Here is a 14425-nt window from a genome sequence, read left to right as displayed (position 1 = left end):
GAATGAAGCAGAGCAATATATCACAAATCAAAGAAACTTGTGGGCTGAAAAAGGTGAAGTTGAGTACCTGTGTGAAACTGAAAATGATGGAAGTAGGGAAAGACTGTAGGACGTGGTTATTCCCAAGACTGTAATGGAAGAGATCAGGAAATGTAGATAGAAATTAAACAGGCATCTTAAAAAGGATTTTTTTAATGAGAGATTTTACTGGCCACACATTGACTGTGAATATGTTTTCAAACAATAGCAGAGAAGTGACATTCTTACATACTAGAAATGACCGTGCACTGGAGCAGATGGTCACAGAACTTCCAAGTATCTTTTGTTGTGTGTTTTGCAATTTCTTTGATTTTTATGAGCTGGTCATAACAGGGAGTATGCATTGGATCCAATACTATGGGTTGTATGTGTGAGGCTACATTGCAATTTCAGCTATGAGTGCTGAAACCAGTGATTGGTTGGTATATATGTCTGTTGAACTAGAAATATGTGGGCAAGCAAAGACTGATGAGGTATTTCAATCCTGGTCTATTTGGTTAGATCAGATGTGCTGTCTAAAAGCGTCATCAATTTTATGTACTTATTCTGTATTGTCAGGATCTATTGTTTATTGTCAGGATTACACTGTCATTTGATGTCACAGCAAACTGTTAAATGACAATTTCATCCTGACAATAGACAATAGACAATCATGGTCTCATCTGATGTCATAGCACTCTTTACACCCTAGAACTAAAATTAACAAAAAGAATTCATGACGGCATTATTACACAGCATATCTAGTCTAACCAAATACATCAAGATAACAAAAAGGAAACAATAGGAAAACAGCCTTCAAATCCAAGAACATTTTTTTAACTCTAAAACTTTTCTTTGCAATGCCAGGGAACAGGTCTGCATGGCTGATTAGCATTGCAAAAAAAAAAAAAAATGGTTTTAGAGTTTAAAAAAAGTATCATTTAGATTAAGACCTGTCCTCATTAAGAAAACAAAAAGGAGCACACACTCTAACAAAAAAGAGACCGAGAATCAAAAAGAAATTCTGAAGAGCGTATTGTCAAAACTGCAGCAACAGGTAACAAAAGTTTCTACAAATACAACAGAAGTAGGATGTCAGATGGGGAAGTCATTGGTCCTATGGCTGAAGAAAGAGTTAAAGGAGAAAAAGTTAGAGGAGAAAAGGAAATTGTGAAAAAGCTGAACAAGCCTTTATCTTCACAAGAAAGAAATACAGGCAGATTCCTAAGCCTAAGTATCTTATTTCAGGAAGGGAATCCGATGAACTGAGTCATAGAGTGGTGACGAGAGATGTGTTAGACCTCATTGACAAATTGAACATCAACAAATCACCAGGGCCTCATGGAATCTATCCAAGTGTTATTAAGGAACTTAAAGGTGAAATCATGGGGTCCTAACTAAAGTATGCAGCCTGTCTTTACCCTCAGCCTCTGTGGTTGAGGATTGGAACGTGGCCAATGTAACTCCAATTTTAAACTGGTCTCATGGGGAGAACCAAAAAATTATGTGTCTGTCAGGTTAACAATCAACTTTGGGGAATATAATGAAAACTGTTATTAAGGGAAATTAGCAAATATTTGAAGACACTTGGCTTCACTAATCTAATAGAATTTTTGAAGGTTTTTAAAAAGCCCTTGGAAAGGAGACTGCCCATATATACAATCTGCCTAAAATTTTGAACAGCCTTGGTAAAGTCCATCATCAAGAATTCTCAGTAAACTTAATAGCCATGAAATAAAAGAGTAGCAATTCCTGTGGATAAGCAACTGATCAAAGAAAAGAAAACAAAGAGTAAGAGTAAATGAATATTTCTCATAATGGAGGGATACAGCTTCAGTTCTGTTCTGGGCCCAGTGCTTTTAATGAATTTATGAAAGATTTTGAATCAGTCATGACTAACGGAAAGCCAAGATTGCTGGTGACGCTAAATTGTTTAGAATAAAACAAGAATAAAAACAATAAAGAATTTCAAAGAGCTCCAAATGGGGAAAGAGTGGGGACAAATGGAAGATGTCTTATATCTATCTATCTATCTATCTATCTATCTATCTATCTATCTATCTATCTATCTATCTATCATCTATATCACTAGCTCAATACCCATGTTTCACTACAAAACTATGTGTTTGGGCTTAGTTTTGGGGGAGGAAAATAAGGGGGGGGGAATTCTGCCATTGCCTACCAGCATCCATCGGTATTCATCTGGCTAGCGTCCCGTCAGTGTGTGAGAGAGTTTAGGGCTGTTTGGAAAATGAAACAGTATTTGCTATGTGAGCAAGAAGGAAATAGCAAGGAACCTGGGCATGGCTTTGCTGAACTGCAGTTGGAACAGATTTCTTTTCAGGTGAGGATTGAGAGAGTTGAGGGCTGTTTGGAAAGTCAAACAATATTTACTGTGTGAGCAAGAAGGAAACAGCAAGGAGGCTGGGTTTGGCTTAGCTCAACTGCAATTGGAACAGATTTCTTTTCAGGGGAGTGAGAGAGTTGAGGGACGTCATAAAGCTGTTTGCTGCTGTGAAAGTAAAACTGAAACTGAAATTCTTATCCTCTGCTTGGGTTTTGCATTTGGAAGAGATTTCTTTTCAGGTGGGGAGGGGGAATAGAACTCCTTAACATCAGAGGGATGTTTGGAAACTCAAACAGTACTTGCTGTGTGAGCAAGAAGGGGACAGCAAGGAGCCTGGGCCTGGCTTAGCTCAACTGTTCTGTAGTAAAGCTGTTTGCTGCTGTTTGCCTCGGCTTGCGTTTTGCATTTGGAAGTTATTTCTTTTCAGGTGAGGAGGGGGAGTAGAACTCCTTAGCATCAGAGCTTGTTAATAATAATATAGGAAATACTAATGCTCTTATGGTCATTTCACCTTCTTGGTGAGCACCTAGAAGCCAAGAGGAACATATGCTATGAGCCAAATTTCAAGTTTGTAGACTTTATGGTTCTGGAAATTTTGTGATGACACGTGAGTGCTTTTTCACTTTTATATATATAAATAACCAGCCATATCACAAATATGATACTTGGCAGCTACAAAAAATATACAACAAGAACACATCTTAAAATAACCATAGAAAAGGAACAAACAAAAAAATCATGCATTCCACAGCCCAAGGGGAGTTTTAAAAATCATAATAATAAAACCATCTTCCAGGTTCCCTGTTCCCAAAAGATCCCCAGGGCTACTGAAAAAAAACATGTCTTGGGAGAGCTCCAGAAGACTGGGGCCAATCCCACACCAGTACAGAGGGGAATTATTTCCCCATAAAACAACTAAAATGGTCAAGCAGCTGGAAGAGTTTCCTTATGAGGAAACATTGTAACATTTGAGACTCTTTTGTCTAGAATGGAGACAAAGAACGAGGGACATGACTGAGATGTACAAAAATTATGCCTAATGTGAATAAATTGGAAAAGTGGAAAAAAATAATACCAGAACCTGGCATCACCCAGTGAAATTGAACCTTGGAAGAATCAGGAAGTAAAGAAACTGATTTCTTTTTTTGCCCAGTACACCATTAAAATTTGGGGTTTGCTACCACAAGATGTGATGCAGACTAACTGCTCGGCTGGCTTCAAAAAAAGAGTTGAACCAATTCATGGAAGTCATGGGGTTGTTTGGCTCTTAGCTTGATAGCAATATGCCTGCCTCTGAAGGCCATGTGCTGTGAGATAGTGGCCCGGATGGCAACTGTGAGAATAGATTCCTGGCCTAATTCGATCTATCCAGCATGGCACTGCTTATGCTCTTACGTTTAAAGGAAATAAGATCTAAGTGCTATCATCTTCTTCTTTAAAATCCTACAAAAAGGGTTTTTCTTTTCTCTTTCTTACCATTTTATTCAGCTCAAGAGAATGTTTAAAAGATCTCTCAGCATAACATGAAGCTCAGGGACATTTTTACTTGAAATGACTGTTTCCAAACATAAATACAGAATGTCTAGTTGTAAAAAGATATGCAATCCTTTCTGCAACTTTGTACATAGGTATCAATAAAACATGGCTACTTCTCTTGCCCTTTTCTCTGAAATTAAACCCTGTGGCTGCCAAAAGATAAGGGAGAGAGTGGTCCTTGTTTCTGTCCTCCTTGCTCAGGAATGGTAAGTAATAATATCAAAGAGGAGCCCTAAAGAAAACAGAACTATGAATATGGGATCCTTTCTGCTTGGGTTCTGACTTCAGCAGGGGATTAGCTATGAGAAGCTGGTAAGACTGAGATCAAGAAAACTTGGCTTTCCATCCTGCTGCCCAATAGCTTCAAATCATATTCAAAACTGAATATTGTAACACCAATCAAGGCAGCTGTCCTTTAGCCTGAGAGGATATATCTAAATAAACAGCACCAATATACTGAATACAGTGATCAAGGTTAAAGGACAAAGTCAAGATTATTTTTTTATAGAAACATGGTCAAAACACAAAGGTTTTATACAGAAAATGACTGTAAAGGAGGGGTGTCACAAATAAACTGGAGAACTGTATAAAAACACCCCCAAGATCATTGAACTACAGCCAGATATTTTGAAAGGTGGTTTGCAGGTCTTAGGAAAATAATATCAAAACTACAAGAGTCAAGAAAATATAAGCAAAACTGTTTAAAATTTTGTAAAAGGATGCTGTTAATGTGTGATGGTGATTTATAAGTGAGTGCAGAAAAACACAGCAGTGGCCAGATAATCTCAGAAAACATTAATTTATATTTCAATATAAAAAGGCACTTCTTAAACTACCAAGCAAGTGCAATTATTTAATACGTTAATAAGATAACGTCGAGATTTGACAATTGATCTAACAACAATACATAGAACAAAAAATACAAGCTGGCCAGGCTCTTTTAGAGCTAGCAGGAGCATATTTTACATGAATATTAAATATCCAATAGCTAAAGGAAAAGGCAAGACGGTTCCAAAAAGTCATTTATTTTTGCTTAATAATTTATTTCATGGCTCTTGATGTCATGGACCACAACAAATTATCAAAAGTGCACTTCATCTGCACACCAAAGAATTTATATGCTGACTGGGAAGTCATAATTAGAACAGGATGTAGAACAATTCATCAGTTATAAAGTAGAAAAGAAATACAAAAAGATTGTATAGATAGTCCTCGACATATGACCACAATTGAGCCCAAAATTTATGTTGCTGTGAGACATTTGTTAAGTGAGTTTTACCCCATTTTACTACCTTTTCTTGCCACAGTTGTTAAGTGAATCACTGCAATTATTAAATTAATAACACAATTGTTAAGTGAATCCAACTTCCCCATTGACTTTGCTTCACATGACTCTGAGACACTGCAACTGTCATAAACATGAATCAGATACCAAGCATCCAAATTTTGATCACTTGACCATCGTGATGCTGCAAACTGTCATAAGTGTGAAAAGGGTCGTGAGTCACTTTTTATAGTGCCATTGTAACTACTAAATGGACTGTTGTAACTCAAGGACTACCTGTATTCTGTCGTCCTATCTATTTATTTTATATGGAAAATATATCATGAGAAAATGCTGCACAAGAAGAAATAGAAACTGGAATTAAAATTACTTGGAAAAACACCAATGATGCTGATATCACTGTTTTGATGGCCAAAAGCAAACAAGATGTAATAATTCTCTTGTTGAAAGTAAAAGAAGAGTGTACCAAATTGATCTCAATATTTAAAAAACAAACAAAGATTAGGTCAACAGGCCACGCCAATGCAATGCAAATCGGCAGAGAAGAAAGTTGATCAAGGAGAGATGTAACCTGGAATTAAGGAGAAACTTCCTAACACTGAGGACAATTAACCAGTGGAACTGCCTGCCTCCAGAAGTTGTAGGGGAAATTACCACTGTAAGTCTTTAAAAACCGGCAGTCACTTGTCTGAATAGTATAGGGTCTCCTGCTTGAGCAGCGAATTGGACTAGCTAACCTCCAAGGTCCCTTCAAGCTCTATTCTGATTGATCTTCCTGTGCTAAAAACAACTTACAGGGATGGGAACCATAATAATGAAAGAAAGAAACATCTTTTACTTAGGGAAAAAAATCTATGATATATTAGACAATATCACACCACCAACCAAGGCGGTGTTAAGGCCATGGATTTCTCAATGGTAACATATGACTGTCAAGGATGAATCATTAGAAATTAGAATTTTTCCTTGAGTAAGGAAAATAATTTTTTGCACTATGATTCTAGAGGAAAATGGGTTGCACCCTGGATAGAACCACTGATAATGATGCTAAACATGATGTGCCTAGATACATAATATGATGTCCACTGGAGAAAAAAAACAATATTTATTCAAGGCAATTGAAAAAAAGAAAACATAATAGCTATCCCTGATGGCACATGAGCTTACAGAAACTCAAACTCAATCCTTGCACCAGAGGTCTCCAAACTTGGCAACTTTAAGACTTGTAGACTTCAACTCTCAGAATTCCTCACCCAGCAATTCCCCAATTATGGGAATTGAAGTCCACAAGTCTTAAAGTTGCCAAGTTTGGGGACCGCTGTCCTGCACTGATCTCCATCAGATCATTAAAAATCAGAAGTGGCTGAATGGATGAAAAACAACAACATGTAATTCATAATCTGCATGCAGGTGCCAGACTCCAATGGGAACTCCAATATTCAGTGACAAAAATAGCTGATGTGACCCTCACTGAAAAACAAGACAATACACCAACACAAATGGATTGCAAATAGATACACTAAACTTCTTCAAGGCAAACTGTAGCCATGTCCACCTCAAAATAGTTCTGGCACCTTTTACTGAAATGTCACATCTGCTCAGTGACATTACCATGCCATCAAACAACTTTTTGCAGCCTACAGGCTTAAAATTATTATTTAGAAACTATACTCCCTCAGCTGGAAAAGTTTGGCCATCCTTGCCTTAGTCCCTTCTCCTGCCCTCCTGCCCTCTCTTGCTCATGATTTTCTGGGGAGCAGAAGAGACTTTCTGATCTAGGTAAATTGTTCTTAAGCAACAGAACATTAATGCTTGAATACTACATAGTAAGGGTGGACAACTCTGGGAAAGCAAAGATGAAGAACAGGCAGAGTTGTGTCCTTCAAGGTTTTTGATCCCTTTCACATTTGGAATGGTTATGTTTTTAAACCAAGTTAAGGACTATTTTAAGATTATCACAGACCAAAATCTGACACAGTTTTCTGGAATATCGGAATAAGCCAACGTAACTCTTCTCTTGAAGGTGACTTTATAAGATTGTCCTCTTCAAACAGAGAATCCTTGGCAAAAGAAAAAGTGCTGGATTGCATCTCTTTAATATTCCCTGTGAAGAGGAGGATGTACCAGAGACAGTCTAAATAGCATACAATTTAATGGAGGTCATGTTTCATTCTGATGTGAATTCTAAGTAGGGCAATATATGTAGATGGCAATTACAGTAATGGTTTTCTGTTGGAAAGTATAAAACTGTGACCATAGCCTCATAATTATGTCTGTTCTTAAAACAGCACATGACATTAAACCATAACAAATCTGTGCACTTCTCTGAATTCATGGTTTTGTTTTCTGTCCTGGCATTTCAAAATGGAAATAATAAGACTGTTTTTTTCCTCTCCTTTTCAGAATAATTATGCACTGCATTGTTGATGAAGTAATGCAAAAGGCATATCATTTGTTTTAGAACCTAGTGTCATTCTTCCTTAATGCTTAGGCATTAGAACCAATGCATTAAAATAATAAATCATGAGGTTTAAAGTAAAATGCCTGTGAGAGACAGAAAGACACACAGAGAAAGAAAAACCTGACAAAATAACAGCAGTCCTAATGATAAATAAGGATCGTTCTTCTATGCTACATCCTTGTCAGCAGGATCGAATCCATCAAGCGTGAAAGATAAGGAATTCTCAACTGATTTTTATTGTGCAACTGTGGTTGACTATTGGTGGATGGATAGATCACCTACTTTTAAGCTACAGGATCCTGAGTTCAATTCTTGGTTTCAATAGATAAAACTCAAAGGCTGAGACTCTAAAGATGATAATCCTGAGGCTCTAAGGATGAGCCACAGTGGTACAGTGGTTAGAGTGTAGTATTGCAGGCTACTTCTGCTAACTGCCAGTTCCCCGTAATTTGGCCGTTCAAATCTCACCAGGCTCAAGGTTGACTCATCCTTCCATCCTTCCAAAGTGAGTAAAATGAAACCCCAAATTGTTGGGGGCAATATGCTGATTCTGTAAACTGCTTAAAGAGGGCTGTAAACCACTGTAAAGTGGTTAAAAAGTCTGCTATTGCTATTATATCCATTAGGATACTAGTCAGATCAAACTTCTTCAAAGATACCCAGCATAGTCCAGACAATAATTCTTATAATTTCTATCCATTAGTCACACTAGATGTGGAAGATGTGAGTTGTAATTCAATATAACTGAAATGCCCCACTTATGTTGAACTTAATGGGCAATAACATGACACAGTAAGCAGGTTGTCCACTTACATTGTTTTTGAAAAAATGCAATCCTGAAAAAATGACTTAAACGGTTTAGGACAGTCACAGCATCCCCATGGTCATGGGATCAAAATTTGGAGGCGTGGCAACCAGCATGTATTTATGACAGTTGCCATCATCCCAAGATCATTTGCAATCTACCCAGCTGGCTTTTGACCAGCAAAGTCAATGGGGGAAATTGGATGAGCTGTACAACTGCATAAGTCACTTAACTGCAGTGATTCATTTAACAAGTGTGGCAAAAAAAGAAACCTTTGTAAAATTGGGTGAAACTCACTTAACAATGACCTAGTTTAGCAAGGGAAATTCTGGTCTTAATTGTGGTCATAGGTCAAGGACTACCTATATAACTCTACCTTTCTATGGCTTCTGTTATTTTTTTTAAACAAATTCAATTCTATATTCTAAGCATAAGGTGCAAAGCTATTAAACCTATTAAATCTTATTTGTCTCAAAAACAAGTTAATCTAAGCATCAGTATACAGACAATGGCTGCTGTGAATTTTATGAGTTAATATTCATGAATTTTCATTTTGTAACAGGCCCCAATTCAACAACATTCCTACCTTCTTGGCAGCGCAAATGCTTATATATGGTCCTTATTTCAGAGTTTTCATTTCTACTCCACTCATTAGATTCAATTTTAAAGCCTTTCTAATCGAGCACATCGTGCCTTAGCCAAATGAAACAAACAAAACGTTGAAAAGTTATTATATTTATGCAGTTACTTAGCAAGCACATCTAAATTATATTAAAGTAACCAAAGTATCTTTACAATCCCCAAGGCAGGTCACAACTTTGAGCACTCCTAATGTTTGGAAATTGAAAGCAGATAAATTGGACATGCTCTATGACGGGAGTACATTTTTAGAAGACCGTGCAAAGGAGGAATTATATGACCTAGATAACTCAAGACTATGATCCCAAAAACAAAATCTTTCCCAGGGATACCATTTGCATAATAACCATTGATTCTCCATTCACATTTGAATTTTGTTCTACCCAAGAATACCATGTGAGTCTAAACATCTGGTTTTCAAAGGATTCCAAGTCCAACACATTACAACTCTTCTTTGAAGACTATTGACCATTTAGAAGGAAAAGATAATGGTCAATTGATTTGGTAATCTTGGAAGCACTACTCTATCTTTGATTTTTCATCTTATGACAAGAGAATTCTGTCTCGATAAACCAACAGAATCACTCAGCATTGTTTCATATTTCTCATATTGAATTACAAACTATCATGCCTTCTCACAGAACACTGTTTCATCTCCTGTGCATTTCATCTCCATTCTACGATATCTATTTTTATTTCCCTAAAGGCTCAGAATCTGGTTGAGAAAGATTTCTGGGGAAAAGTATCCTTTATATCTCTTGCTTCCGGTTGTTACTCTAATCTACTGCTCTTGCTTCTCTGCTTGAGTATCTTTCCTAAGAAGCCTTGCTTCTAATATGTTTCCATCCTAGACTCTCCTTCCCTTCCTTTTTCAGTAGCTAAAGCACGGCCATTCAATTCTTCAATGCTTTGACCTGTCCTGTTATGAGTCTGCATGTTGCATGAGCTGCAGTTATATATTAGGAAGAAAAATAGAATCCCCTGTCCGTTCATTTTCATTCTGGCTTCCTAAGGCACCATCCAAAGAAAGTCCATTAGTTATTCTTGCCTTGTCTTTCTCCAGCAAACTCCTGTTAGTTCTTTCTCATGAACAACTGTAAACACTTTCATTTCAATGGGCTTCATCCTGGAACCAGGCTGCCTTATATTTCTCTTACATTCTGTTTACTCAGCAGGAAACAATCACCTAATCATCTACAATGGATAATCAACAGCTATTCAGAAGATAACCTTTCTACTCCTCATTGCTCATCATAAATCTACAGCTTCTTTGATCATTCTCTCCTTTCTTCTTTCTATTGAATTCTCTGGCAAACTCCTGCTAGCTCTCCCTTCTTCTCTCCCTTAAACCAATACTCCTTTTTATACCTGTAACTTGCATTCAGCTTGGTTGTTGCACTTATTTATATCTATTCATAATGATATGCAATTTCAGAAGCAATATTGAGCATAGCTTTGTGCTATTTATGTCAGCTCTTTACTGCAGAGCTGATGTGAAAAGGTATAAGAAAATAGGAACGTTAATAATCTTGAGCATAAAATACTTGAAGCTTTTTAAGTTTCAGACACAGCAAAAGGCAGGGGTGGGTTTCTACCGGTTCTGTCCACCTCTGTAGAACCGGTAGCTCTGAAGAGCAGCAGACATAGAACCGGTTCTATGTCTGCTGATGTTTTTGCCCACCCGCCCATCCGGGCTCTTACCTGATCTTTATTTCCTGATTTTTCAACTTCAGCTGCCGAATAAGCCACAGCTGCAGTTAAAAAAGCAGGAAAACAGGGCTGTTTCAAAGGCTGCATCTCAGCACACGGCACGTTGATGACGATTTACAGGCATAGCTCACAGCGTGCAGGGAAGCTCGTAAATCCTGAACCGGTAGTTAACCCTGTCATATCCCACCCCTGGCAAAAGGCATATGCAAACAGTGATACTGTTAAGAATGAAGTTGATTGAGATAAACAGTTAGCAAGGTACAGGTTTTTACCATGCAGTGCTTGGTACAGAAAAGCAGTAAAATTAAACAATATATAGCATGCTCAAAGAAAACTGCAAAACTTGGGAAATCAAGAATATTTAAGCTTTTCCCCTGCACTGTAATCCCAGTGAATCTGAAATATTCCAGTGTGTTTGTCTCAGGAAGAATGATCTTCAAGTTCAGTATGAAGGAACAGCCAAAAAATAAACAATGCAACCCTTGGTTGCATAAACAGAGGGATAGAATCAAGACCACGTGAAGTATTAGTACCTCTTTATAAAATCTCACTAAAATGACAGCTGGAATAGTTCATCCAGTTTTGGTCACATTATAAAAAAAATGTGGAGACTCTGGAAAGAGCACAGAGAAAAGCAATTAAGCCAATTAAGGGCCTGGAGACTAAAACATAAAAGAATGGCTGCAGGAATTGGTATGTCTAGTGAAAAGAAGTACTGGGGTGATATGATAACAGTGTTCTAATATTTGAGGGGCTGCCACAAAGAAGAGGAGGGTCAATCTGTTTTGTTTTTAGGACTCATTGACTTTCTTCCCACCTGTCAGTCATGAAGATGACACTTCCATCCAATGTATCAGGTCCATTTGACTTGGAGATACGTTCACAATGTGGAAAACAGTTTCAATAACAATGTTCTGAAATACTGGAAGACTTCCTTATAGAAACTGCTATTAGATAATCTTTATAAATATGTTATGAATATCTTTTCTTGCCAAAGTCTCAATTGCATAATTATTCTTATTATGTGCCTTCAAGTTAATCTTGATTCCCTGCAGGTGACTGCCTGAAAAAGTCATTTTTCTTGCCAAGGTGTTCAGCAGTGCTTTGTCATTGACAATTTCCTAGGGATGAGAGAGAATGATTGGCCAAAGTAGAGGAGAAATCATTCTCCTGATTTCTAGTCTGATATCTTAACCAGTACACTAAACAGCTCTCTCTGTGTGTACTGTGGTTTTAATCCTAAAGGTTTCACCAGCTATTTTTAAAAAAATAATTATGTTAAATATGCACCATAATATGTTTTAAGGTTCTAAGTTTATTATGATTTCTCTTTGCCCACTAAAAAAAAAACCAAATAACTAAAAACGATGAATTTATAACAACTAAAATCATGCACACAGGTCTTAAATAACCACAGAATGATATGTTTCACAATGCTCAGCATGCATGCAAGTGAATCTAATACTCACTGGGTAGCCTTTGTTGAGTCACTATCTCTGAGCCTCAGTTCCCATCTGTAAAAGTAAGAATAATATTCTACCTCATGGGAGTAATAACTTGAATGCAATTATTATGTTAAAGCAATGTGCAAGACGTGCTACAGACCACAGGTTATAAAATAATGTTCTACTATTGAACAATGGCAAGACCTATTACATTTTTTCAGTGATATAGGTTCATAATTATTCTGAACTCATTTTATATAAAGTGTGAGTTGATTTGAAAGATAACCCTTTATTTACCCTCCCCATCTGTTTCAAAGCTGTTAGATGTCTCCTGTTTTTTAGCATTAATTTTCATATATTTAGCTGATTAGTCACAGAGAGAACTGCTATGTAGAACCAAGGTAACTGTTGCCAATTACTGGATTTCGAAACATTGCTAAATCTGACTTTAGCTCTAAATCATTTTCCATTTTTTCCCTGTTGGGATTTCAAGTCATGGCCTCCATCAAATCCATAGTTCAGTGGCTGTACCTGAAACATTTCCAGAAGAAATTAAATGAATTTTCACTAAGAATAATAATTTATTGACATTATTTTTGCTTTAAAGAAGAGTATGTGACTAATTGCCCTTGCTATATACTAAAGACCAGTGGTTGCCAACTGGTGGTCCGTGGAAAAAATTTGGTGGTCTGCAGAGAAATGTCACTCCCAAAGCACCCCCCAAAGCAATTAATTCAGGTTGCACAAGGCTATGGGAACACATGGGAACACAAGGCTATGCATCCCATATGGCCCACAGGAACACAAGGCTTGTGTTGCTTGCATTGTGAACAACATGAGATTGTAAGGGGAGGGGGGAAGGGTGGAGGGGAGAATTTGCCCCATGTGCCCCGTCTGGCCACCGGGCTACTTCTTTCCACTTCTTTCTTCTTCTGCTTTTGGTTGCATGCAAGGAAAGCAGCAAAAGTCTTTCTTTCTCTCTCCCAAACTTCACCAGAAATGAGTTTTTGGGACCCTGCAAGGCATCCTGCTCCAAGAGGCTGGAAAAGCTTCATTTCTGGTGGAGTTTGGGGGAGAGAAGACTTCTGCTGCTTCTGCTGCTTTCTTGCATGAAGCCAAAAGTCTCTCTCTCTCTCTCTCTCCCTCTGAGAACGGAGCTGGAGACAGTATCCTGCAATTCCAAATGAAGATTGATCGATCAGTAGGAAAATGGGGGTGGCAAATTCTCTCTCTCTCTCTCTCTCTCTCTCCCACCAATGTCAGCAAACCACCATCAGTCAAATTCATATTAGTGGTCTGTGGGATCTAAAATTATGATTTTGATGGTCCCTGAGGTCCAAAAGGTTAGTGACCCTAATATAGATAACATATGAAAGACAAAATACCAAGTTATACTAAACAGATTTTGACATGTGCTCTATCAATCTATTAAAAATGTGTATGCTAACTGAATTGATTGAATTGATTGATATGCAATACTCATCAACTTAAGAGCAACTATGGTTATTCTGATCCATAAACCCAATTAATTACAGACAGAAATGCAAAAACAAAAACAACCTAGAAAAAAGGAATAGGATGTAAGTGTTATAAATCTAGTAAATGAAGGCCAGTAGTAAATACTGTCTATTTTTTAAAAAAAAAAAAAACAGAACTTTTGCCAGGAGCTAAACTTCATTGAGAAAGGGAGTATTTTTCATCAAAATTAAGCAAGGATTGAGATTTCCCTGAAGACATCCCAGAAAAATTTAAATCCAACATGGTTATTTTAACACCAGTGTGAACACAAATGGAATCCTAAATACAGAAATTTCTCTCTCTGGCAATTCCTTTATTCGTGCCCAAAAGAATGTTCACAACATCAGCCAGTTACTGCAGAAATGATAAAAATATGTGCTTGTTATCATCATTTTGTCATAATGACATTGCAGTATTCTAGACCAGTGTTTACCAACCCTTAAGATGTTCAATACTTCAATACTCAGCATGCTGGATGGATAATTTTGGGAGCTGAATGGAAGTTACGCCATGGCAACTGGCCTTTGTTGTTGTTGTTGTTGAGACTCAATTTCCAGACAACTCTATCCGGCTGAGTCAGAATCTTCATCGACATAAAGAAGCTGATGTTCACACATCTTATAATTGCTTCTCTAGACAATAGTGTAACTTGCGGACAAGG

The 14425-nt window shown here is 37.4% G+C and overlaps 1 protein-coding gene across 15 annotated transcripts in view; it reads right to left on the bottom strand.

Moving 5' to 3' along the window:
• Positions 1-14425, bottom strand: part of OXR1 (oxidation resistance 1) — a 221115-nt gene that overhangs the window by 148246 nt on the left and 58444 nt on the right. For 7 of the 15 annotated variants that reach the window (XM_087931614.1, XM_087931617.1, XM_087931625.1 and 4 more), the window contains one exon: positions 12271-12315. The exons of the other annotated variants lie outside the window; for them this stretch is intronic. In XM_087931614.1, coding sequence (XP_087787740.1) covers positions 12271-12315 — 45 coding nt within the window. The remainder of the gene's footprint in view (positions 1-12270; positions 12316-14425) is intronic. 15 annotated transcript variants of the gene reach the window in all.

The sequence above is a fragment of the Pseudonaja textilis genome, chromosome 3 (assembly GCF_049901715.1).
Source record: "Pseudonaja textilis isolate UNSWEBS1 chromosome 3, rPseTex1.2, whole genome shotgun sequence".
Lineage (NCBI taxonomy): Eukaryota > Metazoa > Chordata > Lepidosauria > Squamata > Elapidae > Pseudonaja > Pseudonaja textilis.
This window is presented reverse-complemented; position numbering and strand designations above follow the sequence as displayed.